The following is a 25,945-nucleotide window of genomic DNA, read 5'->3' as shown; positions in this document are numbered from 1 at the left end:
CTAGAAGCAACATCACTTGTGGCCACTGCAGCGGCCGTCTTGTAGACAAATCGCGATCACTAAACTATTCAAAAATCACTTTTATTAATGTTTTCGCGACGGGATACCACCGAGGTACGAGAGTTAAAATGGCGGACTTCACAACAACTTCGTCGACAGAAACAACATGGACAGTGTTGCGAGACTTATTATCGCACCAGTCATTGATACAAAATAGCAGTTGAATCTGTGTAATATGACAACGTTCGTCGAATGGTTTGGTTGCAGCGATTTCTGTGTAATATTTCTATATTTTAGATGTGCATATTACACAAGTACCATGTAATAGGATATGGTGATTCTTGTTTTCGTGTAATTTTAGGGTGATGTAATATAACATCAAAAAGATGCTAATATGCATCTGATTTTCGCTGTTACATCGGATTTTTATTACATTCGGCTGATTACGTCGATGCAAATTACATTATTTTTGCTGTGTACTAGAGTGGTTAAAAAGAAGAACGAAATAGTTTTATTAAAAGGTCCTCATTCCCCATTTCATTTCATCACTCACTATCGTCACTTTTATTTTCGACACTAATCACGTATATCACTCATCAACTTTCGTAATACACTTCAGATATACTTTCTATTATATCAACTTTTCACATCACACCATTTTCATATAAATCTGTTAGCATTACCATCTGTTAGCATTACTAAGTAATTTAAAAATATTCAATTTAAATGTATCATTATTTTTGTTGCTGTAGAGTCATTACTATTCAAACTACGATTTAAGCACTATGATCAAGAAAGTTACATTAAAAAAAAATCAATTCGATCCATTCTTCTGCACTCGCTGTCATTATGTATTAATACTTTTATCATGTACGTTTGAAGAACTAGGCAATTAAGTTTATATTCAGAAAAATGATTGCACAATGTGTTATGGCCATTATTAAATTAGTAGAGTTCACATCATTATTATTATATTTTTAACAAAACTATCAGAATCACTTCACCTTAATTTCCAAATTTTTCATCACTATAGATTTAATTATAAAATCACTATTAGCACCTTCACAATCACTAAATTTAATAACGACGAGTGTAACGCACAGTTCCACCAAACACCCATTCTTATGTTGCATTATAAAACGATTGATCACACGTTGGCTTCGAAACTTAACCACCATTGCTGATTAGTACAAAAGGATGCTACAGCTCGTGTAAACGAATTGAAACATCAAAACAACCAGCACTGGTTTATAAGTAACTAATGAGCCCTGGCGGTCCCCTCCGTTCGAAGAGGACCTGATAATATGCCGAAACATATTAACAGATCCTCCGCCTGAATGCAGCCGTTTCATGATAAATCATGAACCGTTGGAGGTGTGCCAAAGTATTGGGAAGGTGATATGTTTCACAGACGGGTATTATTATGGTGCACCTTCTACTTTGGCACCGGTCAAACCCTGTGATCGTGGCCAGGGGTCAAGATTCTCGACATAAAATTAGAAATTAAAATTGAGCATTTGTTCACATTAAACGAGCGTTAGAAAATAAATTATAAAGATTCAAATTTTAAATCATTTTTTTTTTGTGATACCTGTCGTGCCGCTTACTTGCCATCGTCAAAAAAAGAGGGATGTAATTTTGGAAAGGAAACTGAATTTACTCGGATGATTTAATGGCAAATCAGACGATACTTTGAACGCGTTCCAAAACGTCTCAACTTTCGCTAACAGAATGAAAATGCGATCGTCGTTTTAACAACCGCGACCCCAGCGTCTTTCCGTCCGAGAGCGAGATCGGGTTTCACTCTCTCACATTAGACCCAGTAACCACACCATCGTTTATGATGAGATATAAGAGTACAATAGTGGAGGCGATATACGTACATCTTGCATTCAGCCTTATGGCGCATGTACGTATATCGCCTCCACATTTGTACTCTTATGCGCTATTGTAATACGAGTTTGTGTTTACTGGGGAGTGTTTGAATCCCCTCGTCGTTTTTGCCCGAGCATACCACCATTTTATTTTCATCTCGATTATACCTTCCACGACGGCGACCCCCAGCGTCCGAGAGCATCCTTCCGTGAGATCGGGTTTTACTCTCACGTTAGAGCGGTTGATACTGAAACACGCTCGCTTTCCGCCCGACTCCACGAGACCCGATATTCCCGATCCACCTCTCGCGTTTGCTCTGCCCAGATGAACATTTGTTGTTCGTCCCGACGGTAGCAACGCCCGCTACCCCAGCGTCTATCCATTCCGAGAGCACCCTGCTCCGTGTTTTACTCTCTTTCTCTCTCTCTCACGTTAGAGCGGTTTATACTGAAGCACGCTCGCTTCCAGCTCGACTCTACGAGGCGAGATCCGATCTTGTTTGCTTGCCGAATCACATCTCTCGTTTGCTCCGCTCACGCGAACATGAACTTTTCGCCCCGAATGTACCTCCACAGAAAGATTCGGGCCGAAGGTTGATTCACTCGGGCTGTTGTCTGACATGTCGAGAAGCGCGCCGGGCTTGAATTCATCATAGCTCCAGGCAAACCCGAACAACTACTCTCCCTCTCACTTACATTGAAATGCATCGTTTCTACGATCGTTCTCGGCTGTCGCCTACCACTGGCGGATATTCCGACGAATCGAACTAGAGCCTTATGGGTTTTATTCTCTCATTTTTAACTTCAACAGGTATTTCCGGTCGTGGTATAGTTGATGCATACTAAAGCCACCACACTGAAAATTAGTTGATCTTTTAATTTTCATTATGTCGTTTTTATCTACTACAATATTCCCCGCCTCTACTCTTTACTTCCCCAAATTGAAAAAAAGCTTTATAGTTTTCAAGTTATCTATATTTTTACTTATATTTTATTTTTGTTTTGTTTTGATCGTTACAACCGTATGTGAAACTTCACTTGAAACGGGTCTACTGGTAAATACTATAAACATAGTTATCGTTTAGTCGAGCCGGTCGCTTTATGTTAGATCGCTGGCGAAGCTTGATACGATCCTCAGTATTGATATTCCGCGTGCAGGACTTACAAGCAGATTATCCGACTCACAGTCGGGAACTATAACCATTCCTGCATCCTCCAGGGGTACTTCATCTGCAGCTGTACTATCCGGAATTTCCAAATCCTTCGCAGACGGGGCCAATTTTACATCCTGCACATTTCGCGTGTACTGCACTCCATTTCCACTCACAACAACTACTTTTGCTCCTACGCGTGTTATTACAGTGAACCGTTTCGGATGAGAACATTGGATCGCTTTTGGAGTTTCTTTGCTGGCTCAAAAGTACGACATCGCCAACCTTGATACCGGATTCCTTTGCCCCTCGCACCTCATCCGCATAGTGCTTGCTATACAATTTGGCCTCAGCGTCCAGTTCTCGTATGTTTTCGCGATCCAATTCTTTTGACTGAGATTCGTCCCAAAGGCTGGGGAATTGCCCACGATATTTGAATCCAACCAATAGCTCGAATGGAGTGACTTTAAGTCTTGCGTGAGGGATCAGGGTATTATGATTATGCACGAATGTTTCCAAGCTTCTACGCCAATTAGAGCCGTCTATGGTGGAGGCCGATATCGCTTTGATTATAGATTGATTTTGCCGTTCCACGAGCCCGTTAGATTGAGGGCTTAATGGAATCGACTTCCGAACATTAACGCCCTTATTCTCCCAGAAAGAACAAAACGTTGAACTGTTAAAGGGTGGACCGTTGTCGCTCTGCAATATGCGTGGGCAACCCCAAGGCCTAAAGATTTCGATAAGCGCAGCGTTAGTAGAATCCGCGTTTTTTGCGCTTCATCTCTACTACAGAGAGATAGCGAGAGTACGTGTCGACTACGTCAGGAAGTCCCCTGAACCGTATCCTGGGATTGAAAGAAAGTCTGTTTGTACTATTTCCCAGGGTCCCCCAGGAAGATCACGAGAAGAAATGGGCCAGCGGCGGATTTTTCCTGGAAAGCATACAACAAGTTTGGCAGTCTTTAACAAACTGCTCAGTTTCAGAAGCCATGCGTGGCCACCAAAAGAACTCGCGCATGATTCTTTTCATGGCGACTTGTCCCACGTGTCCACCATGTGCTGCTTCCATAGCTCGTCTGCGTAGAGACGAAGGCAAAACAATTCTATCGTCTTTACAGACCAGTGAGCCTAGATGATGAAGGCTGTTCTTCTGCGCTTCATATTTCCTCAATGCTCGTGGCCATTTGTCATATTTCAGAGCATTAATTACTTCTTTCAGCTCCTCATCCTCGTCGGCTGCCGCTTCAATGTCTCCCAAGCAAATATCCATGCTATCCGTATCCAGCGCGAAAAGTGCATGGTTTTCGCAGTTATCTTCGAACGGTACCGGTTCATGTGTACTCCGAAACAGTCTCGATAGAACGTCTGCCACATTTTGTTCACCTGTATTAACAAGATAATCGTTAGTTTTAATTGTTAGCTGAACATGAACCCAACTTCACCTGGAACTCGCTCAATAGTAAAATCGAACGGTTGCAATCGCAGAGCCACGCTTCCGCTCTGGAAACCGCCCGTGACGAAAGTTCTGCCGGACAAATAGTACGCAAACCGCTCGACTCCCCAGACAACAGCCAGAGCTTCCCGGTGTGTCTGTGGGTATCTCTGCTCGGTGGCCGTAAGTGCCTTGGATGCACACGCAATGATCCTCGGTACTCCTTTGTCGTTGAATTGGATTAGCACAGCCCCAAGTCCGACAGCAGACGCGTCGACAAATATTTCTGTCCTATCGGAAGTCTTGAAATATCCCAATGTCTTAATAGTCTTCAAGGCTTCCTGTTTAAAGGCTTGAAATTCTACGTCTTCTGCCTCGGACCAGTAGAAGTTTTCGGCGTTTGCCAACGCTCTCAGTTTCTTCAGTCCTTGTTGCTCGATGTGGCACAAACTTATCAACGAACGTTACGAGTCCCAGGAAGCTTTTCACTTCACCGATTGTCTCCGGTATTCTGAACTCCTCGATTGCTCGCATTTTCTCTTCCTCGATCTGCCATCCATCGGGGGTGATCTTGAATCCAATGAATGTCACGGATTGACTCTTGAAAACACATTTTGATTCGTTGATTTTCACGTTGTGTTCCCGAAGGCGAGTCATTACCGCGGCGAGGTTCTCGTCATGCTCTTCAGGGGTCTTTCCGAAAATAAAGATGTCGTCAAGATAATTTTTACACCTCTACAGCCTCCCAGAATCTTTCGCTGTAACACCTCTTGGAAGATATCAGGTGCGTTGCACAATCCAAACGGCAACCTGACGCATCGAAACATGCCAAATTCTGTGCAGAAATTTGTAAGGTGACGACTTTCTTCCTCGAGTTCGATATGAAAATATGCGTTGGTCATGTCTATGGTGGAGAAACCACTGTGCGCCATGAATTTCCGCTAGGATTTTTCCAAGCTTGGCATAGCAAACGGTGATCTCTGAATGTAACTGTTGGGACCCCTAAGATCAATCACTAGTCTTATATCCTCCTTTCCTTTCGGTATTGCTAGCATCGACGAGCAGAACAAGTTCTCCATATCGTCAGTTACTTCTTCGATAATGCCCGAAGCGAGAAGCTGTTGCAGTCGTTTCTCAACCAATGGCTTCAGAGCTACTGGGATATTCATGAAGACGTTGCGACATGGTGGTCTTGTCCGGTCATAATTTATTTTTACTGGCGGGATATTGAATTTGGGAAACTTTTCCTCCACCGCCACTGATGCAATTTCGTTTGCTTCATACCAGGAATTGGACAAACATCGACCTGAACATACCGGTACTTGCAATCCCAATAGCAGAACACTATACCTGGTTGCCGTTGCTCGTCCTAAAAGCGATTGGCGTTCTCTAACCACGTAGAATTTTTCGAGTAAAGTAGGCCGGTTGTCGGATATGTGCATGAAAGCTTCGAAAGTGGCTAGCACTGGTATCTCACCAGAGGTCGCATACGCTTTTAGAGGACGATCGGTACTATTCTGCACATTGAACAGTTCTCTTCTGTATTTCTCATCTTCGCATAATGTGGCAAAACGCTGATCCGTAATTGTATTTACTTGCGCCCCCGAGTCAATGAGGAACTCGCATTGTAATCCTGCAACCGTAGCTCTTATAATGCTCTCGTCAGTTGCTTCATTTGTCGCTGTAAACGTCGCGACAAGCAACTGGAAAAACAAAAAAATCATTTGATTACTACTAATACAACATTAATTGTCGTGTCATTACAATGATATACTAGGAAATACTCTTAAGTAATAAATTTAGATTTCAGTTTATTCAAATTATCGAATTCAGCTTATAAATGTGTGAAAACAAATGACAATCAAATAAGAATTTCCAAGGTAAATCAAAGTCTGCAACGCCGACATGTTACTTCGCAACGTCAACACCTACATTCTTTTCATCCGCTCGTTCTTCTGTCTTAGCTGCGTCGTCCAGTTCAATAGAAGCCACCATTTCAGGCTTGATGGTTCGATCATCCCCTCCTGATCGGTGAGGCTGTTCAGTCTTAAATGAGCGACATGCTCTTAGAATGTGGCCTCTACGACCACATTTAAGGCAAGTCTTATCAATGGCGAAACAATCTTCTGCTTTGTGATAAACACTATCACATCTGAAGCATCGGTCCGCCTGTGCTTTCTGGGTGTTCCTTCCTCCGAGATCCGATGAACGGCGCGCGTCAAATCTAGATTGGCCAGCATATGGTTGTCCATATCTACCGCGATAAGGAGGACGGCGATTGAAACCTCGACGGGATGTATCTGCTCTCGGAAAAGTGGCACTAACCGCTGCCACTGTCATCTGCTCAGGCTTACCATGCTGCATACGATAATATTCCTCGTTCATCTTCACAGCCTCGATCTCTCGAACAGCATCCACTAGCTCGGTAAATGATCCCTGACGGTTGAGCATCTTTAGGGCCACGATACGAACGTCCTTGTTCTTCGCGTGTGTAGCGACAGCACTCACAATTTCTTCGAATTCCTTCCCTTCCTTGTAATCGCACAATCGCGCAATCGAGTTAACTCTCATGATGAATGACAAATCGGATTCCTCCGGGCCCTGCACCATTAATGCCAGCTTGCGCCGTTGCAGCATTATATCTGATGCGGACCCAAAATAAATCTTCAATCTGCTCAAAGCGTTCGAATACGGTAGTTCGTCCTCACTGGGGCCATCCGGGCTCGATTTAGTGTTTTTGAAAATATCCAACAGCAATGGTCCAGCCTTTACTTTGAAGACCACGAATTTGGTTGGCTCATCGTCCACGCCGGCCAACTTCAATGAATCCGTAAGAAGGTCGATCCACAATTCATAGTCGCGACGTCCAATTTGCTCACCGATCACGGATGGCTTGCACTCTGGTACATTAATGGCCGAAATGGACATTTGATTGACGGTCGTCACAAATCGAGATCTTTCAGCGTCCGCTTCGGCCCTGTGGTGTTGGGTACTGGAAGGACCGGCATTTTGCTCAAACGCCGCGCTGTCTACACTCTCACTTCTCGGTGACCGTAGGCTCATCTGCAATGCCTTTATGGTTTCGTTGGCCTTTTCCAGCTGCTTACTCAGTTCGGCTCTAGCCGACTTCTCTACCTCCAGTTCCTTCAAAATCGTGTCCATTTTGAGATTCTTCTTCTTCATTTTCCTATAGAACAAATAATAAATAAATTGCACTTAGAATACGATTTCATTTGTTTTCGATTAATTTATATTATTTTTGAAATGTGCTCAATCAATTCAATTTATTATTCTCATTTCTCTCTCTTTTTTTTTTAAGTCATCCGCCTTTTTTTTGTGCTCTTGCTATATATTTTACCATTTCGGGAGACCACTCGCTCCCTTTGCAATGGAGTCCTCTCGCTCCCTTTGCAATGGAGTCCTCTCGCTCCAACCTTCTTCTTTTTTCTCTCTAGAGTCCTCTCGCTCAACGTTCACTCATTTTTTTTTTTTTTTGTAGGAGTCCTCTCGCTCCATTTTTGTTTTTTTTTTGCGTTTGTATTAAAAAAGCACCCTTATTTTAGAAAACATTAAAAAAAACTTCAAATTTACTGTACGAATTCCATCAAGAAGGCCACTGATAAATGTAAGGTACATCGTCCGCCATTTTTCATTGCTCACGAATCACTACCAGCCATAATTAAACTTTCGCTATTTTTCAATTTCAATCCTTCAGCCGTAATCACTACCAATTTACATTAGCATCAAACGATTCCTTTTACTTTTTACTCGAAGAAAAAATAGCACCTATTGTCGAAATTATTAAAAAAAACTTTTCCATACAAATTTTATTAAGCAGACCGCCATTTTTCATTACTCACGAATCACTACCAGCCATAATTTTACTCTCGCCATTTTCCAACTCAATTTCCTCCAAGTCACATCTGCATGAAATGCTTTCTTCACACGTGGTTGTTTCTTTCACAACTGTACAATGTCCGCCATCTTAGTTTGTTCGGAATATTTCTTGTCATGGTTCCCATCACTTTTAGCACAGTTTATTGAACTGGAGTTTCACACCTTTCGATACTTACCGGACGGGAGCGTCCACTGCGCCATTGTCGTGCCGCTTACTTGCCATCGTCAAAAAAAGAGGAATGTAATTTTGGAAAGGAAACTGAATTTACTCGGATGATTTAATGGCAAATCAGACGATACTTTGAACGCGTCCAAACGTCTCAACTTTCGCTAACAGAATGAAATGCGATCGTCGTTTTAACAACCGCGACCCCAGCGTCTTTCCGTCCGAGAGCGAGATCGGGTTTCACTCTCTCACATTAGAGTGTTTGAATCCCCTCTCGTTTTTGCCCGAGCCATACCACCATTTATTTTTCATCTCGATTATACCTTCCACGACGGCGACCCCCAGCGTCCGAGAGCATCCTTCCGTGAGATCGGGTTTTACTCTCACGTTAGAGCGGTTGATACTGAAACACGCTCGCTTTCCGCCCGACTCCACGAGACCCGATATTCCCGATCCACCTCTCGCGTTTGCTCTGCCCAGATGAACATTTGTTGTTCGTCCCGACGGTACAACGCCCGCTACCCCCAGCGTCTATCCATCCGAGAGCACCCTGCTCGTGTTTTACTCTCTTTCTCTCTCTCTCACGTTAGAGCGGTTTATACTGAAGCACGCTTGCTTCCAGCTCGACTCTACGAGGCGAGATCCGATCTTGTTTGCTTGCCGAATCACATCTCTCGTTTGCTCCGCTCACGCGAACATGAACTTTTCGCCCCGAATGTACCTCCACAGAAAGATTCGGGCCGAAGGTTGATTCACTCGGGCTGTTGTCTGACATGTCGAGAAGCGCGCCGGGCTTGAATTCATCATAGCTCCAGGCAAACCCGAACAACTACTCTCCCTCTCACTTACATTGAAATGCATCGTTTCTACGATCGTTCTCGGCTGTCGCCTACCACTGGCGGATATTCCGACGAATCGAACTAGAGCCTTATGGGTTTTATTCTCTCATTTTTAACTTCAACAGGTATTTCCGGTCGTGGTATAGTTGATGCATACTAAAGCCACCACACTGAAAATTAGTTGATCTTTTAATTTTTCATTATGTCGTTTTTATCTACTACAATACCTAGCTAATGTTTTTTTTAAGCGTGTTTACTTTTCGTGGCCAACTAAAATAGGTGACAAAAAATCTGAAAAAATTGACGTCGCTTGGCAGTTTAATAAATTAATGATAAAAACCTGCTCATTCAGTTCCAAAGTACCCGCGGCCTGATCTGTTTGAATAGAAGCGCTGGTAAGTAATGTAAAATAGTCAAGTTCATCGGTAAAACGCAACTAATTTTGTCTTTCCGATAAATAATTATGTAGCCGTGGATGCAACTTCGACGCGAGTGAGAAAACCTCCGCTCGGCCACCGGGAAAACCGTTGCTGCTTCAGTTAAGGCGGCGTCCATTTATTACGTAACGCTAAATTTGGAAATTTTTGACCCCCTCCCCCCCCTTCATAACGCTTTTTGTATGAAATTTTTTAAATTTTTGTATGAGTCGTAACGCTTGAGCCTACTCCCCCCCTCCCCCTAGAGCGTTACGTAATTTGTGAATGCCGCCTAACCAGAAACAACCGGAATTGTAAAAGATGACCGAAAACGGACCAGTCGAACCTGCGGCCACTACCAGAGATGTGAAAAACATCGAAACGCGATTGAGGATCGTAAACGAGACTTGCAGCAGCAAGATTGATGCGAGAGAAGCTAAAATACCGTGAAGAGTCGAAACAAGCATTTAGCGAATGTATTTTAATTATTAAGTTCAAGAACATATTAGTGTATAAGAAAGTGTTCAAAGTTTTTAGTTTTTTAGTTTGAAGAAAAAAAAATAAAAAGTAAAAAAACAAGTTATCAAAGTTTAATAGAATACACTGAAGCGAGTTAAGACGTGTAGAACAGTTCAATTGAAACATTTACGGATTGAATTAATAGGTAATCCCGGTAATGGAAATTTTTGTGTTTCTGTTAACAAGTATTATTTTTATTTCTTTTTTAACAATCTGTAAATGTTTCAATTGAAGTAACTGTTTTATACGGTTGAACTTGTTTCATTGTATTTTATTGTATTTATTTTTGTTTCAGGTTTTATTTATTGTCATAGAATAACACAGCAGTATGGTATATGGTTGGGTTACCATAAATGACAATAAACTAATAATTACACATGCATTGTTTATTTTTGTTCTTTTTGTACAGTTAAACTGTTTCTTAACAGTTTCCCTTACAGTAGATGAAGCAAAAAATGGACAGTATATCTACAACTTGACTAACCGTAACTGAAAAATTTTGTTCGAGAAAATCGACGTTTTGAAATGATTACATAACTTAACCGCCTATTCCCCACATTGTAATTTTCCAATTTACAATTTACCAAACTGTCAAAATAGTTTGTGGTAATGTTGATATATTGTTGTTAAACATGTTACATGAAATTGTTTAGGTATGGTCGCAAATTGTTCTGAACAATATCGGGAACAGTACTTGTATGGTTCATGTTTATGCGGGTACACGGTTCTGTAACGCAAGGATTGTAGTCGACAGATGCCTGATCTCTCTGTTTTCTGCTGACGAGGATTGAATAAGCCGGAAGATTCCCGCCTAGAGGCAGCAACAGCCGCGCAAGGAAATTTTGAGCGGCTGTTGCTGCCTCTAGGCGGGAATCTTCCGGCTTATTCAATCCTCGTCGGCAGAAAACAGAGAGATCAGGCATCTCAAAATTTCCTTGCACGACTGTTGCTGCCTCAAGGCGGAAATATTCCGGATCAACATCCAACAGATAGATTTAGGCATTTGCCAGCATGAATAGTAAAAATAGCCTTCTACAGAACCAGTGGTACCGTAACTGTTGGGTGGATAAGAGATTTGTTGTTAGGGGGTGGTTTTGAATTTTGAATATGTGGAGGAAAACATATTTTCCTAAACCAGAATCGGGTTGGAGTTGAAACTGTGATTCAGAACGGGTTGCGCCAGTTCCAATCTGGTTTAAAAACGTTTGTTTGAGTACTTTCAAGTTAGTTTCGTTGGCGCTCCTGTTTGGGGCGCCCTGATCGGGATCACGGTCAGTTTGAGCGCGCACCTGATTTGACGTTTCCAAATCTAAACAAGCATTCCAATGCAGGGGTGGAATCGAAAAACTGTTGCAAAATCACCACGCTTCCCATAGGGTTGAACAAACTGTGCCGCTTCTCGAATTATTTTTTAAAATGTGGTGAGTATCCATGTTATCAAAAATTTGTAAGAAAATCAGGTGTGCATATAAACAAAATCTGAAAGCGTTAACATTCATTAAAAATGATTGCCTTTCGAAGAAAAATACAAAAACCGGGGGTTAGATCTGACGGAAATGGTCTATTGGTTCGTTTACCGAACCGATTACCGACCGTTCAGCTGTTGAGATTTCGGTAAATGAATTACCGACTTCGGTGATTAGAGCTAAGTGTTTTTCGATCTGAATGTCAAATTTAAGCTCAGATTATTGATTTTTCTAATATCTATTGTGTGTATCCATATTCTTTTTTAATTTTTCTCTGAGCCTTCTCTAGTTAGGGAGCCGGTACCAATGGTTGTGAATGCACCAGTAGATTGGACTGTGCAATAAAACACGTATATTTCCGATTAAAAACACACGTTTAGTTTATACAAATGAAGAAAAGTCGTAGAGATCTCGCGTTACTTAATATCTAACCCTAAAAGCCATTGGTAACCGAGTATGTAGCTCGTTGAGCTGAGATGAAAACTAGCGCAACTACTGGAACTATGTTTCTTCTTTGGTAGTTTTAGTTTACAGGTAGTAATATTTTTCCAAGAGGTTATATATTGCTCAAACCTAAGAATAATCAGTTCGTCTGATTTGTCATGCGCGTTTATGGATAGTATGTTGTTTAAATTTACTGAAGGTCACTTTTATTTATTAGTCGTAGCAGAATTTCTGTCAAGCCATTCGGATATTTTTATTCGCAAAATATTTTTCTAGCCAATACTATAAGCAAAATTTCATTTTATTTTAAACAATTCAATATAACTTACAACCTACAATAATTCGATCAGTGAACCACTGGTTCTAGTGGCAATCCGCGTATTGTAGAAAAGTCCAATTTGCTGTCTATGCTCTCGTCCAGTTGGCCGATTACAGCAACATTGTCCCCGCGGATGATGTGTAGGCCCAGCACTACTTGCTCTATGCCGGCATTCATTGAGTATACCCGCTCATGTGATTCGTCCAGAATGATGTTGATGGTTTGGTCGAATCCTTTGAGAGTGCCAACGAAATTTCGACCATCGGCTGTTATGATGGAAACGGTTGTGTTCACATATGACTCCAAGCCGGACATAGTTTCTGAATGAGATAGAATTTGTTGAATCAGAAACCAATATATTGCGTTAGGGTAAGTGTGCCAATAGTGAAGATATTAGTAGTTTCTCATGAAAAAATAAATAATACTCTCAGACAAATGTAAGCACCTTCAGGCAAATTTTCATACTCATATTGCTATTTCTTGTGCGCTTATCCTTTTTCATCTTCTTTTTATTCTTTTCTGGTATTGCCTCTACGCCTACTGGGAAAGAGTTCATTTCTCAGCTCAGTGTTCTATGAGCACTTTCATAGTTAGCTGAGTGCTTTATTTGTCAATTGACCGTTTCTGCACTCGTATTCGGTCGGTGCTCATATTCCGAGCACTCGAGGTGTGTATGGAGATTTCGTTGCAGCAATCCATTGAAATATGTCAATCAACTCCCAGGAAAGTAAATTTGCATTTCAAGTTTCTGGGGGTCCAAATGAACAAATTTGAGGAGTGTAATTTAAGGTTTTTGTAGTTTGATCGTTATGGGCCATACTAATTTGCGCATGTTCGCATGGTCGACGTAACCATCAGCACTAGCATTGCTAAAACAGGCGTTTTTCTGTTCCTAGCTTGAATATTTCAACAATTTCGGTGAAATAATATGTGCATTTGCTAAAATGTAAGTTGATTGGGGGATACTTTTGCATTTTGGTCTTATTGGCGCTTAGGTCGACTATGTGAACATGGGCAGTAATGTTGAAGTATAATTTACCTTACAAGTCGCAGCTTAAATGCAATTAGTTCAATAGATATAAGGGTAATTAAAACACAGTTTTGCCCAAGCTCACTTGATTTCAGATCAAATTTTGAGTGTCCTCCCAAAATTTGAGCTTATTTGGATGAAAATTGAGACTGCATAAGCCCATCAAAGTTTGCATGGGAATTACTTACAATACTGCCCATATTCGCCCATGGAGCTTAGTGACATTTGAACGCACGAAGACTAGCATACGCTCGTCATACACAGTTTGTATTTGTTTTCCTCAAAGAAACTTGCACACGCTCTCCAGACTCATCAAAATGCATATGGAAATATTACCCAATTTGAAAAATTTACACCCGGATTCTGAGTGTTTTTCGAGACAGAGTACATATTGTTTTCCTCTAAGGTTCACAACCACATCTACACTAGGGCACCCATACCATTGGGCGTGATAACCACTATATAACCGTCCCATGTACATAAAAAATCCCATAGAGGGACAGTTATGAGTATATGGGCATATAAGCTAATATAAGTACAGTGGAGCTTAAATTTTAATCTTAGGCAGCGTCCATTTATTACGTAACGCTAAAATTGGAATCTTTTATCCCCCCCGGAGGGGACGTAACGCTTTTTGTATGAAAAAAATTAAATTTTTGTATGAGCCGTAACGCTTGAGCCTACTCTCCCCCTCCCCCTAAAGCGTTACGTAATTTGTGGATGCCGCCTTAGCTAATTATGTTGACCATTTTTGTAGAAAATCGAGCTGTTCATCAATGGTACTTAGCCTCTGACCTTCATAGTAAAAAAATATTTTGCAACTGTTTACTGCAACAGCCATTAGTGAGGATCGTCCACTAGAGGTACATCCAATCTATGTAGTTATCTTTTCGATTGTTCACACGCCGCGCAGAATAGGCACGACTATCTTACGAAGGGTGCGCGTACCCTATTGATCGAATCTAGAAAGGGTCGTCCAGAAATTACGTAAGACAAATTTAGCACCCCATTAAACATTTGACAGTTCACCAGCCGACTAAATTGGTTGAAAAATCGGTCGATTGTTGCACCGACGCTTATGGAAGATTAACATATAAGGATCAACCGAACGTTAAGGGACGAATGACCTTCGGGTTAAAGTCCCTCTCAAACAACAACAACAACATCAACCGAATATCACCCGATTTAATTGGGTGGGTCGACGCAATCCTATTAAATAGGTGGATAAATCGGTATTTTAAGTAAAATCCAAGCAAGTTGACCTACACTCAGGCAAATGGACTATCGATAAACATAAGAACCCCTTATGAAAATTCGCCACAAGGAATCGGGTTGAAATTCATAAATTTGCCTTATGAAACCAAAATTTGAAAACAAAAATAGTCTTCGCGGCAACCTGGAATCGAACCGAGGGCCTTGCGATCGATAGGCTCGTGCGTACACCCCGCGCCTATCGACGCCTTGGTGTGAAGTGATGCTTAAACGATACATGAAGCATTCGTATTTCGATAGTCGTTCCATCTTTCATAAGGCAAAATGTATGAATTTCGATAGTCCAGTTCGTTGCGGGTACTAAACATCAGATTTCCTCGGTCACCCGATTTAACCTAGCGATTAGTCAGTTGATCGCTGTGTTAAACTTCCTTGTGTTAAAAAAGCGTCGGTGAAATAATCGACCGATTTTCAACCAATTAGTCGGCTGTTGAACTGTCAAATGTTTAATGAGGCAGTCTTTCGAATTTTGCTCCCGTTTTTTTGTATGACAATTTGAAGTAAATTTCAAGGCTAAATTACTAAAGCCATATCGTCTTACGTATTTAATGGACGACCCCAAAGCATATTCAAACGATTCACAGATCTATTACCATGTATATCGTAGCGCTGGTTCCGATTTGATAGAGCTTGTAGATGTCCTTGTTCGTGCTGTGTCCGTTTCCTGTGCGACGAAAAAATGGTTTGGTATATGTTAGTATTGTGAGAGCTGTTGAACAATGATAGAAATTATTACTGTTGCAGACAGAAGACCACTATAAATTAGGCGCTTATAAAACTTTTGCCGACTGTAAACAAAACGCTAAACGTTTTCCATTTTCTATTTTGACAATCACTGTCAATCCGACCGATGTCAAAACTGCAATAATACACGCTTGCTTCGGTTCATCCGAATCTGGAGTGAAAATAATCCAAAACCAGTCCAAAACCATACACTCAGAAATAAAAATAGTCACAGAATTACTAAAGTTTACCCGCATAAACATGAACCATACAAGTACTGTTCCCGATATTGTTCAGAACAATTTGCGACCATACCTAAACAATTTCATGTAACATGTTTAACAACAATATATCAACATTACCACAAACTATTTTGACAGTTTGGTAAATTGTAAATTGGAAAATTACAATGCGGGGAATAGGCGGTTAAGTTATGTAACCATTTCTCGGTTACTTTTTCAAATCGACGTAAGTAACTTCCATACGGGTTTGAGAAAATTAATTCAGAAGAATCACAACCTGTCTTCTAAAACTGTTTTAAACTGAATCACCTTTTCAACATTTTTTCGACGTGTACATTTCTTAAATTTTGCATACAATGAGCTCGCGTTAAAAAACTATGGAGTTCCTATTATCTCACACAATAATTTTATGACAAAATTATAAGCCGTTTTATTCAGTTACTTGCGACGTTTTTCTACCAGTGTAAAATCGACTAAAGTAGTGTTTTGTTTTGATTCGGGGTTAAGTCACTTTGTCTCTCCATACAGCGGGCCGGCGAAAGTACTGGTTAGGTTGCGAAAGTTGAAAATCTTACTTTCGTCGTTTTGTAAATCTGGAAATTAAACGTTCCAAAAGTGAAAAATCGAGTTGGTTCAGAGCGTTACGCGTAGAAATTCGTCTGCGAAACACATAGGATCGATAAAGCAAGTTTGTATACTATTTTACTTGAGTCTGTATGAATACGTTTTCGAGATTTCAAAACGTCGATTTTCTCGAACAAAATTTTTCAGTTACGGTTAGTCAAGTTGTAGATATTATGGATCCGGTAGAAATAAGGACAAACATTTTTTTCAAATGTATTTTTTCTCAATCTCCTAGCATCGCGACTAATATTTGAATAGTGCGCTGTGTTCATAAACATCGTAAGAATGCAGCGCCACACTCAAAAACTGATTTCAAAATCGCGCGAGTTAAGGCGCGTCGCGAGTCTCACTGGCGCGATCCGGTTTGGTGGCGGTGCGACAATATACTGTCCATTTTTTGCTTCATCTACTGTAAGGGAAACTGTTAAGAAACAGTTTAACTGTACAATAAGAACAAAAATAAACAATGCATGTGTAATTATTAGTTTATTGTCATTTATGGTAACCCAACCATATACCATACTGCGGTGTTATTCTATAACAATAAATAAAACCTGAAACAAAAATAAATACAATAAAATACAATGAAACAAGTTCAACCGTATAAAACAGTTACTTCAATTGAAACATTTACAGATTGTTAAAAAAGAAAAAAAAATACTTCTTAACAGAAACACAAAAATTTCCATTACCGGGATTACCTATTAATTCAATCCGTAAATGTTTCAATTGAACTGTTCTACACGTCTTAACTCGCTTCAGTGTATTCTATTAAACTTTTAAAACTTGTTTTTTTTTACTTTTTATTTTTTTTTCTTCAAACTAAAAAACTAAAAACTTTGAACACTTTCTTATACACTAATATGTTCTTGAACTTAATAATTAAAATACATTCGCTAAATGCTTGTTTCGACTCTTCACGGTATTTTAGCTTCTCTCGCATCAATCTTGCTGCTGCAAGTCTCGTTTACGATCCTCAATTGCGTTTCGATGTTTTTCACATCTCTGGTAGTGGCCGCAGGTTCGACTGGTCCGTTTTTGGTCATCTTTTACAATTGGGTCCTAAAATTTTTAATGAAATATTGTTTTTATTTAATAACACGAAAAAGCATGTTACTGTAACTACTTTAGCAATTTTTCCCGCTCAAATAATGCCTTTATCATGTTTAAACTTTAAAAATTTGGTCCATAAATGAACCTTGACACTTTTGATCATGTTTGACGTTCGCTTAGTCGACAAAAACACCACAGGGGTTTTAGTTCGACCACTGGGGTTGTTCCTGTTTGACATTTCGTAAGGGACACGGAAAACAAAATACACCCAAAATTTGAGTTTAAGCCAAAAAACGTGACCAAATCTAAAAAAAAAATTTTTGGCTTAAATCAACGGAAAACATTAGAAAATTGAGTAAACATGTGTTTTTGGCCTAAACTTAAGCGTTTGGCACTAAAATTGGGACAGGGCTTTAGGACCCTATTCCGGTTGTTTCTGGTTAACTGAAGCAGCAACGGTTTTCCCGGTGGCCGAGCGGAGGTTTTCTCACTTGCGTCGAAGTTGCATCCACGGCTACATAATTATTTATCGGAAAGACAAAATTAGTTGCGTTTTACCGATGAACTTGACTATTTTACATTACTTACCAGCGCTTCTATTCAAATAGATCAGGCCGCGTGCACTTTGGAACTGAATGAGCAGGTTTTTATCATTAATTTATTAAGAAACTGCCAAGCGACGTCAATTTTTTCCGATTTTTTGTCACCTATTTTGGTTGGCCACGAAAGTAAACACGCTTAAAAAAAACAGTAGCTAGGTATCACAAAAAAAAAATTGATTTAAAATTTGAATCTTTATAATTTATTTTCTAACGCTCGTTTAATGTGAAACAAATGCTCAATTTTAATTTCTAATTTTATGTCGAGAATCTTGACTCGAGATGCGTAAGAAAATTAAAAGATTTTTTCATCGCTGCGTTAACCTCATCAGCCAGCGCGATTACTTTTGTATTAGCGTGTATGATATTAAATATCAACAATAGACCATTTCCGTCAGACCTTACCCCCAATTTTTATATTTTTCTTCGAAAGACGATTATTTTTAATGATTATTGACGCTTTCAGATATTTTTTATATGCACTCCTGATTTTCTTACAATTTTTTGAAAATTTGGGGTTTTGAGGTGAATTTCGTCGTGCGGCACAGTTGTTTCAACCCTATGGGTATAAAAAGTGGAGATTTTTCAAAATTTATAACATCCCTGCATCGAATGTTTGTAGACACAACAAAATGTCAAATCCAGCAACAACAAAATTGACTCGCACGTTGGTTTGTTGCGATGCGTGAATATGGTTTAGCGTGCTGCTTTTATGCCCTCAGTCACCGAAATCACAAGAATTCCACGAAAAATGGCCGTCGTTGTAGCTGGACAAATTTGACCTTCTTCAACTTAGAAATCCCATTCCAAATAAACCATTCATCTCATTGCCTGAAGCTGCTGTGGTGCGCCGGATGATCCGCGATAGGTTCCTGCTCTCTTGTGGTTTTGTGGCCGGCGGAAAACTGGTAACGAAGATTCCACTGCAATCATTTTTATTCCCGGATATCCATTGAAGCTGGGGTGGAATCCAAATCAAAATAATATATTAATCGAACAGCTCTTGCTACCTTTAAAGCGGCATTGTTCCGGATTTCAGATTGGGATCAAATATTTAGCTAAAAAGACGATATGCTGCCACACAATCAAATTTTTCGTCGCCAGTTTTCCAATGGCCGCAAAACCGGGAGAGAGCAGGAACCTTTTCGTAAATTATTCAGCTGGGGCACCACAGCAACTTCATGCAAAGGATAAGAAGAGGATCTTTAATCTTTTCGTGAAGAATTTCGTCGCGACGGCTATCTTCGCTCTCTTCCTGATGGTTCCAGTTTCCCCTTGTTTGGGGTCTTGAAAATAAAACGGGGAAATATGTTTGCGCACGCAATCAACATTAAGGTTCCGATGTTGGAACCTGTTAAGATAGATATTTGAATGGCCAGCACCACAGTACCAAGGTCGTTCCCGGGACGGATGTGGGGATTGCAGTCACCACCATTACCAAAAAAATAAACAACTAGTGCATCCAAACCCGAAGATCAACAATGATGAGACCAATGTTCTGAATTTACTTAGGTGGCGCATATCATTGATGCGTGCCACTATTTCTTTCTTTTATTTCCGACTGACGTCACTGTTTGCTCTGCATAAGAATAGCGAAAGAATAAATGAGAGAACTAGTGTCACGCATCAAAGATCTGGGCCACCTGAGTAAATCTTAATCATTGGAGTAAATCCAGAAGCTTGAGTGGAGACCGCAGAGGAACAGCTGATCAAAATTCACCACAACGTGGAGATTAAATCATAGGGGAAAAAGGGGCCTGATAAAAATCTGAGAGAAATAAAATGTAGGGGACCGTGGGGCGAACTGTCGTGCCGCCAGTTTTTCATTGTTTTTCAATAGTTAGGGGCCTCAAAACATATGGGTTCCTTAGGGAAGTTTGTTCAGTTAATTGAAAGAAAGCTCATGAGCAAATAAAATTTTTTGACGGAAATGGTCTATTTGCGGAGAGGTAATCATGTGGTGCTACAATTTCTCACATCTCCATATAGTTCAACAATATCTGAAAATTGAATAGACCATTTCCGTCAGACCTAACCCCCAATTTTTATATTTTTCTTGAAAGGCGATTATTTTTTATGATTATTGACGCTTTCAGATATTTTTTATATGCACTACTGATTTTCTTACAATTTTTTAAAAATTTGGGAATTTGAGGTGAATTTTGTCGTGCGGCACAGTTGTTTCAACCCTGTGGGTATAGAAAGTGGAGATTTGGCCAAAACTTACAACATCCCTGCATTGAATGTTTGTAGACACAACAAAATGTCAAATCCAGCAACAAGAAAATTGACTCGCACGTTGGTTTGTTGCTTATCAACCTCACGCTGAACTTGTTCCGCTCAAAAATGAGTACCGGGTGCACAAAAACGCTCAATATGCGGAATTTGCTTCCATTTTTCTCTTGATTATAAAAGCAAGTTTTTCAGGTTTTTGTCTATTTAAATAGTAAAAGCGGAAGCAAATGGGGAAACATATTTCGCATTTGCGACCATTTTTCAGCTTTTCGATGGAAAAAATCCCCGAATACTCCCCATCTTGTCAACGGTTAACTGTTTGCTGCCACGTTGAAGATGACTGACAGTTCCATCACAAATAATCCATTTTCAGCGATCTGCATGTAGCCAATAGCCAACATACGTATAGGCTGAGTGCGAAGGAGTGCGAAATGCACAGATTTTTCACTTCCTCAGACATTTTTGCATTCGTTGCCTTATTTTCTGTAGATCACAAAAACACATGCGATGCGTGAATCTGGTTAAGCGTGCTGTTTCTAAGCGCTCAGCCACCGAAATCACAAGTAGGGTAAATTATGTATTTTGGACAGACTAAGGATATGTCTGGAAACGGCGATTGATTAACTACATTATATACTAATATTTTATTATCTAATGCTACTTACATGCTTAATGTCCCATTGTACTTTGAGTTTCTGGGAAGCAAAAGCTTACAAACTGTAGTATTAGCTTCCAAAATAGCGTTTTTTGGAGACCTGTCTGTTATACATTTCGGACACCAAATATACATTTTGGACACCCTCATGTGAATATAATTTGGACAGGGGCGTTATCTCAATATCCATGCAATGGTTTCTTAAAAAAACGATCATATCATAAAATTTTAGGAATTTACATGTGACTTATGCATTTTTTCGCTTATCGGATGTGTATATTAGTGATAATCAATAATTTCATGTAATGCAAGCAAATATCATCAGATCCACGAAAAACGCCTGCAAGTATGCATGCATGTAACATTCCAGTGTGTTTCATCAGATGGCTAAATTATATCAACAGAACAAAAACCATAATATATTTTGGACATCACCTGATTTATGCCTTATATACTCATGTTAAGATTTTAGATGAACTTAGCTTAAATTTTAGACATATTTTATCATGTTGCCATTTTCAAACTTTTTATGAATGCCAATTCTGAGCACTATTATTGCATTTAATGTATGTTCATGAAATGTACATCCTCTTGCATTCGTAGGTTTCACAGATGTTCTGTTGATACAATTTACAATTTTTATATTTATGAAGCCAATTTGTAATTGTTATGGGAATGGTCATCATTAATAAGCAGCTTAGTGTATTAATCATGCAATACATGATTTCCCGTACATATATTCCTCACCATCTCATTGGAAATGAGCATACAACGACTAGCCTGTCCAAATTATATGCCTGTCCAAGTTATATACGTTACCCTACTCCACGAAAAATGGCCGTCGTTGCAGCTGGACAAATTTGATTTTCATCTTTGAAATCCCATTCCAAATAACCCATTCACATCATTGCGTGAATCTGCCGTGGTGCGCCGGATGATCCGCGATAGGTTCCTGCTCTCTTGTGGTTTTGTGGCCGGAGGCAAACTGGCACGAAGATTTCACTGCGCGGGAGCATATCATTTTTATTCCTGGATGTCCATGGAAGCCGGGGTGGAATCCAAATCAAATAAAATATTAATCGAACAGCTCTTGCAACCTCGAAAGCGGAAATGTTCCGGATTTCAAATTGGGGTCAAATAGCTTAAAAGACGATATGCTGCCACACAGTGAAATTTATCGTCGCCAATTTTCCAATGACCGCATACCCAGGATAGAGTAGGGACCTTTTCAGGTTGAGCACCACGGCAACTTCCTACGAAGATAAGAAGGGGATCTTTAATCTGTTCGTGAAGAATTCCGTCACGATGGCTGCCTTCGCTCTCTTCTTGATGGTTCCAGTTTCCACTTGTTTGGGGTCTTGAAAATAAAACGGGGAAATATGTTTGCGCATGCAATTAACTTTAAGGTTCCGATGATGGAACCTGTTAAGATAGATAGGTCGTTTCCGGGACGGATATGGGGTTTGCAGTCATCACCATTACCAAAAAAAGGAACAAGTAGTGCATCCAAACCCAAAGATCAACAAAGATGAGACCAATGTTCTAAATTCACTTAGGTGGTGCAAATCACTGAAGCATGTCACTATTTCTTTCTTTTATTTGCCGGCTGACGTCAATATTTGCTCTGCATAAGAATAACGAAAGAGTGAAAAAGAGAACTAATGTCACGCATCAATAATCTGCGCCACCTGAGTAAATTTCAATCATGGGAGTAAATCCAGAAGCTTGAGTGGAGACCACGAAGGAACAGCTGATCAAAATTCACCACAACGTGGAGATAAAATCATAGGGGAAAAAGGGGCCTGATAAATATCGGAGAGAAATAAAATGTAAAGGACCGTGGGGCGAACTGTCGTGCCGCCAGTTTTTCATTGTTTTTCAATAGTTAGGGGCTACAAAATATATGGGTTCCTTTGGGAAGTTTGTCCAGTAAATTGAAAGAAAGCTCATGAGCAAATAATATTTTTTGACGGAAATGGTCTATTATACTGTCATTATTTGGTATAGATGACACAAACAGTTTTTAATTATCCCAAGATTCAGGTTTGATATTGTTCAACAGAAAAGTAACAGTTTGTGATGCATTAACCTTATCTGTTAATGGCATCGTAGTGTTTGCAACATTTGGCAATATGTATTTTTCTATGCGGGTATGCATTAATGACTATTTTCTATCTGCCTCTCTTTCATTCTGCTGTTATTTTCTACACTAACTGTCATTTCGACTGGGTTGAAGCTTAGCGATGCTTCAACCCAGGCGAATTGACAAATAGGAATAAAATTCCCTGCAGGATGAAAGAGGCAGATAGAAAATAGTCATTAATTACTAAAATTTAGTCATTCTGTGACTACCCGTGTTTCTGAGTGTAGTTATAAGGCTCCCCCTAAATCGCTATTTGGCTGGTTGGGCCTAGTATTCGTATACCTGCCGGTAAAACTGACTTAGTATAATTCAAATTTATTAGGGGCAATTATAGCGTGTTAGTAAATGCATTTGGATTATTGTTTTTCGGTAGAATAATATCGAATATTCCTTCAGATTGGATTTTACTACTAAATTACAAACATATAAGCTTTGCGTTTATTAAATATCAAACATATTTAGATTAACACAGATCACATTTTTTGCAATAGGGGTAGGCGGGAAAATATACAGGACAGCCAGGAGGACGGTCGTAGATTTTTGAACATTCGATGATTCGATATCGATGTGCTTGGCTGCATGGCTGGTCGCGAATAAAGGTCTTAAAAATAGGAATTTTTGCTTGAATTAAGAGACCGATCTGATATCAAAAGAAAAACCAGGGGACCTAAATCGAGACCATAATACTTTTATGTTTTTAAGATGTTTTTAAAATTTTGGCCAGACATATTTCTATGGATATTTTTTTTTCTTGAATTAAGGCAAGTATTACTCATGACATTTCGACAAGTATTATATGGATCAGAACTGATAGCGACTGAACATCTTTAAAATATGAACTTTAGGGACCTTATGCTTAAAAAAAAAGAGACCGAACGAGAACCAAAAAAAAAAACATCCAAGATCTCTGAAAACAAAAACTGTTCAAAAGAGAATCAGCAGATTCAAGTTTTTATCAAGGTTTTTGTTAGAAAATCTATCCAGATGAAACGGCCTAGGGCTGAAAATCTCAATAGTACTGAAAAATCAATCCAGTCAGATATTTTTCTGTGGATACTTTTAATTTTTTTTTTGGAAATACTTGTTAATGTATGCGCTTTTTCAAGAATTTCAATATTTCTTAGGAATTTCTCCAGAATAGTTGTTCAGTTTTTTCAAGATTTAAACTAAGCACTTCTCTAAGGATTTGTTCAGCAATTACTCCAGAGATTCCTACTTTAACATCTTCGCAAAGTCCAGCTAAAATACTAAGAGAAATTTTCCAAAGTTTTTCGACGGAAATTCCTAAGAATTTGCCCAAGTTTTATAAAGATGTCTCCAGGAAATTTTCAAGGATTTTTTAAGACATAATTGAAGAAATCCCTGGAAATGCCCGGAAAGCTTTGCTAAAACAAAACCTACAGTAATCTCTGATAGAAATTTCCTGATGGACTTTTGCATGGATCTCTGAAAATTTTCATCAGGAAGGTTTTTGTGCATGAATTTATAAAATGAAAAAAAAATATATCAAATGAATTCCTAAAATCCGGTTCTAAAAGCATTCCACAAGAAATATTGAACAAAATCCCTGTAGAAACATTTGTAGAAATAGTTGGAATAATTGCTGTAGTCTATGTTGTTGTGAAACCTCTAATGCTGAAGAGTTTTAACAATATTTCCTGAAAACATCAATGGAATTGAAACTTTGAGGGTTTTTTTTGTAAGAACCATTAACGATTTTCTCCGAAAACCCAAAAACATAAACCCTTGAAGTTTATTTTTTATTTTTGAAGAACTCTGTAGGAATCTTGAGAAGATCTGCTTTAGTGGAAATCATATACTTGCATTCTAGGAAATATTTAAGTAATCACGGTGTAAATTCCTGGCTAGGTTTATCTAATATAGGATCAGGAAAACAGTCACTTAAGAGACCATTTTGGTTTAAAAATAAGACTTTAGAAACCTATCTGCTTCGTGACTAAAAATGGGTGAACTCTCTCTCCATAATCCACTTTTAACGTTGCTCGGAAAATTCTCTTCCCGGCAATTTGGATTCATTTTGGAAAACTCTCTTTCCAAAATCCGCTCGGAAAACTCTCTTTCCGTCCTTGGAGAACTCTCTCTCCATAATCCACTTTTCACATTGCCCGGAAAACTCTCTTCCCGCCAATTTGGATTGATTTCGGAAAACTCTCTTTCCAGAATCTGGCTCGGAAAACTCTCTTTCCGGCCTTGGAGAACTCTCTTTCTCCATAATCAACTTTTAACATTGCTCGGAAAACTCTCTTCCCGGCAATTGAGATTCATTTTGGAAAACTCTCTTACCAAAATCCGACTCGAAAACTCTTTCCGTCCTTGGAGAACTCTCTTTCTCCATAATCAACTTTTAACATTGCTCGGAAAACTCTCTTCCCGGCAATTGAGATTCATTTTGGAAAACTCTCTTACCAAAATCCGACTCGAAAACTCTTTCCGTCCTTGGAGAACTCTCTCTGCATAATCAACTTTTAACATTGCTCGGAAAACTCTCTTCCCGGCAATTGAGATTCATTTTGGAAAACTCTCTTTCCAAAATCCACTCGGAAAACTCTTTCCGTCCTTGGAGAGCTCTCTTTCCATAATCCACTTTTCACATTGCTCGGAAAACTCTCTTCCTGGCAATTTGATTTTGGAAAACTCTCTTTCCAAAATCCGACTCGGAAAACTCTTTTCGGCCTTGGAGAACTCTCTCTCCATAATCAACTTTTCACAATGCTCGGAAAACTCTCTTCCCGGCAATTGAGATTCATTTAGGAAAACTCTCTTGTTGGAAACAGCAATCTCAAGCAGCTTTTCCGGCAGAAAACAACAGCAGGGACATTCGC

General features: G+C 39.6%; 1 protein-coding gene and 1 long non-coding RNA gene across 2 annotated transcripts; one reads left to right on the top strand and one right to left on the bottom strand.

Moving 5' to 3' along the window:
- Positions 1-9,654: 9,654 nt before the first annotated feature.
- LOC110680624 lies at positions 9,655-10,604 on the top strand. The gene is made up of 2 exons (XR_002502947.1): positions 9,655-9,757; positions 9,832-10,604. It is a non-coding gene; the product is annotated as an uncharacterized LOC110680624 (long non-coding RNA).
- Positions 10,605-12,487: 1,883 nt separating this feature from the next.
- On the bottom strand, positions 12,488-15,675 carry LOC110680623 (U6 snRNA-associated Sm-like protein LSm8). The gene is made up of 3 exons (XM_021856418.1): positions 15,565-15,675; positions 15,422-15,492; positions 12,488-12,846 (listed from the first exon to the last, which is right to left on the bottom strand). Exon 3 carries the CDS (start codon positions 12,839-12,841, stop codon positions 12,554-12,556), a length of 288 nt encoding a protein of 95 aa, XP_021712110.1. The 5' UTR covers positions 12,842-12,846; positions 15,422-15,492; positions 15,565-15,675; the 3' UTR covers positions 12,488-12,553.
- Positions 15,676-25,945: the final 10,270 nt, after the last annotated feature.

This window comes from Aedes aegypti, unplaced genomic scaffold, assembly GCF_002204515.2.
Source record: "Aedes aegypti strain LVP_AGWG unplaced genomic scaffold, AaegL5.0 Primary Assembly AGWG_AaegL5_hic_scaff_1666_PBJ_arrow, whole genome shotgun sequence".
NCBI lineage: Eukaryota > Metazoa > Arthropoda > Insecta > Diptera > Culicidae > Aedes > Aedes aegypti.
The sequence above is the reverse complement of the archived record's forward strand: the minus strand, read 5'-3'. Positions and strand labels throughout refer to the sequence as shown.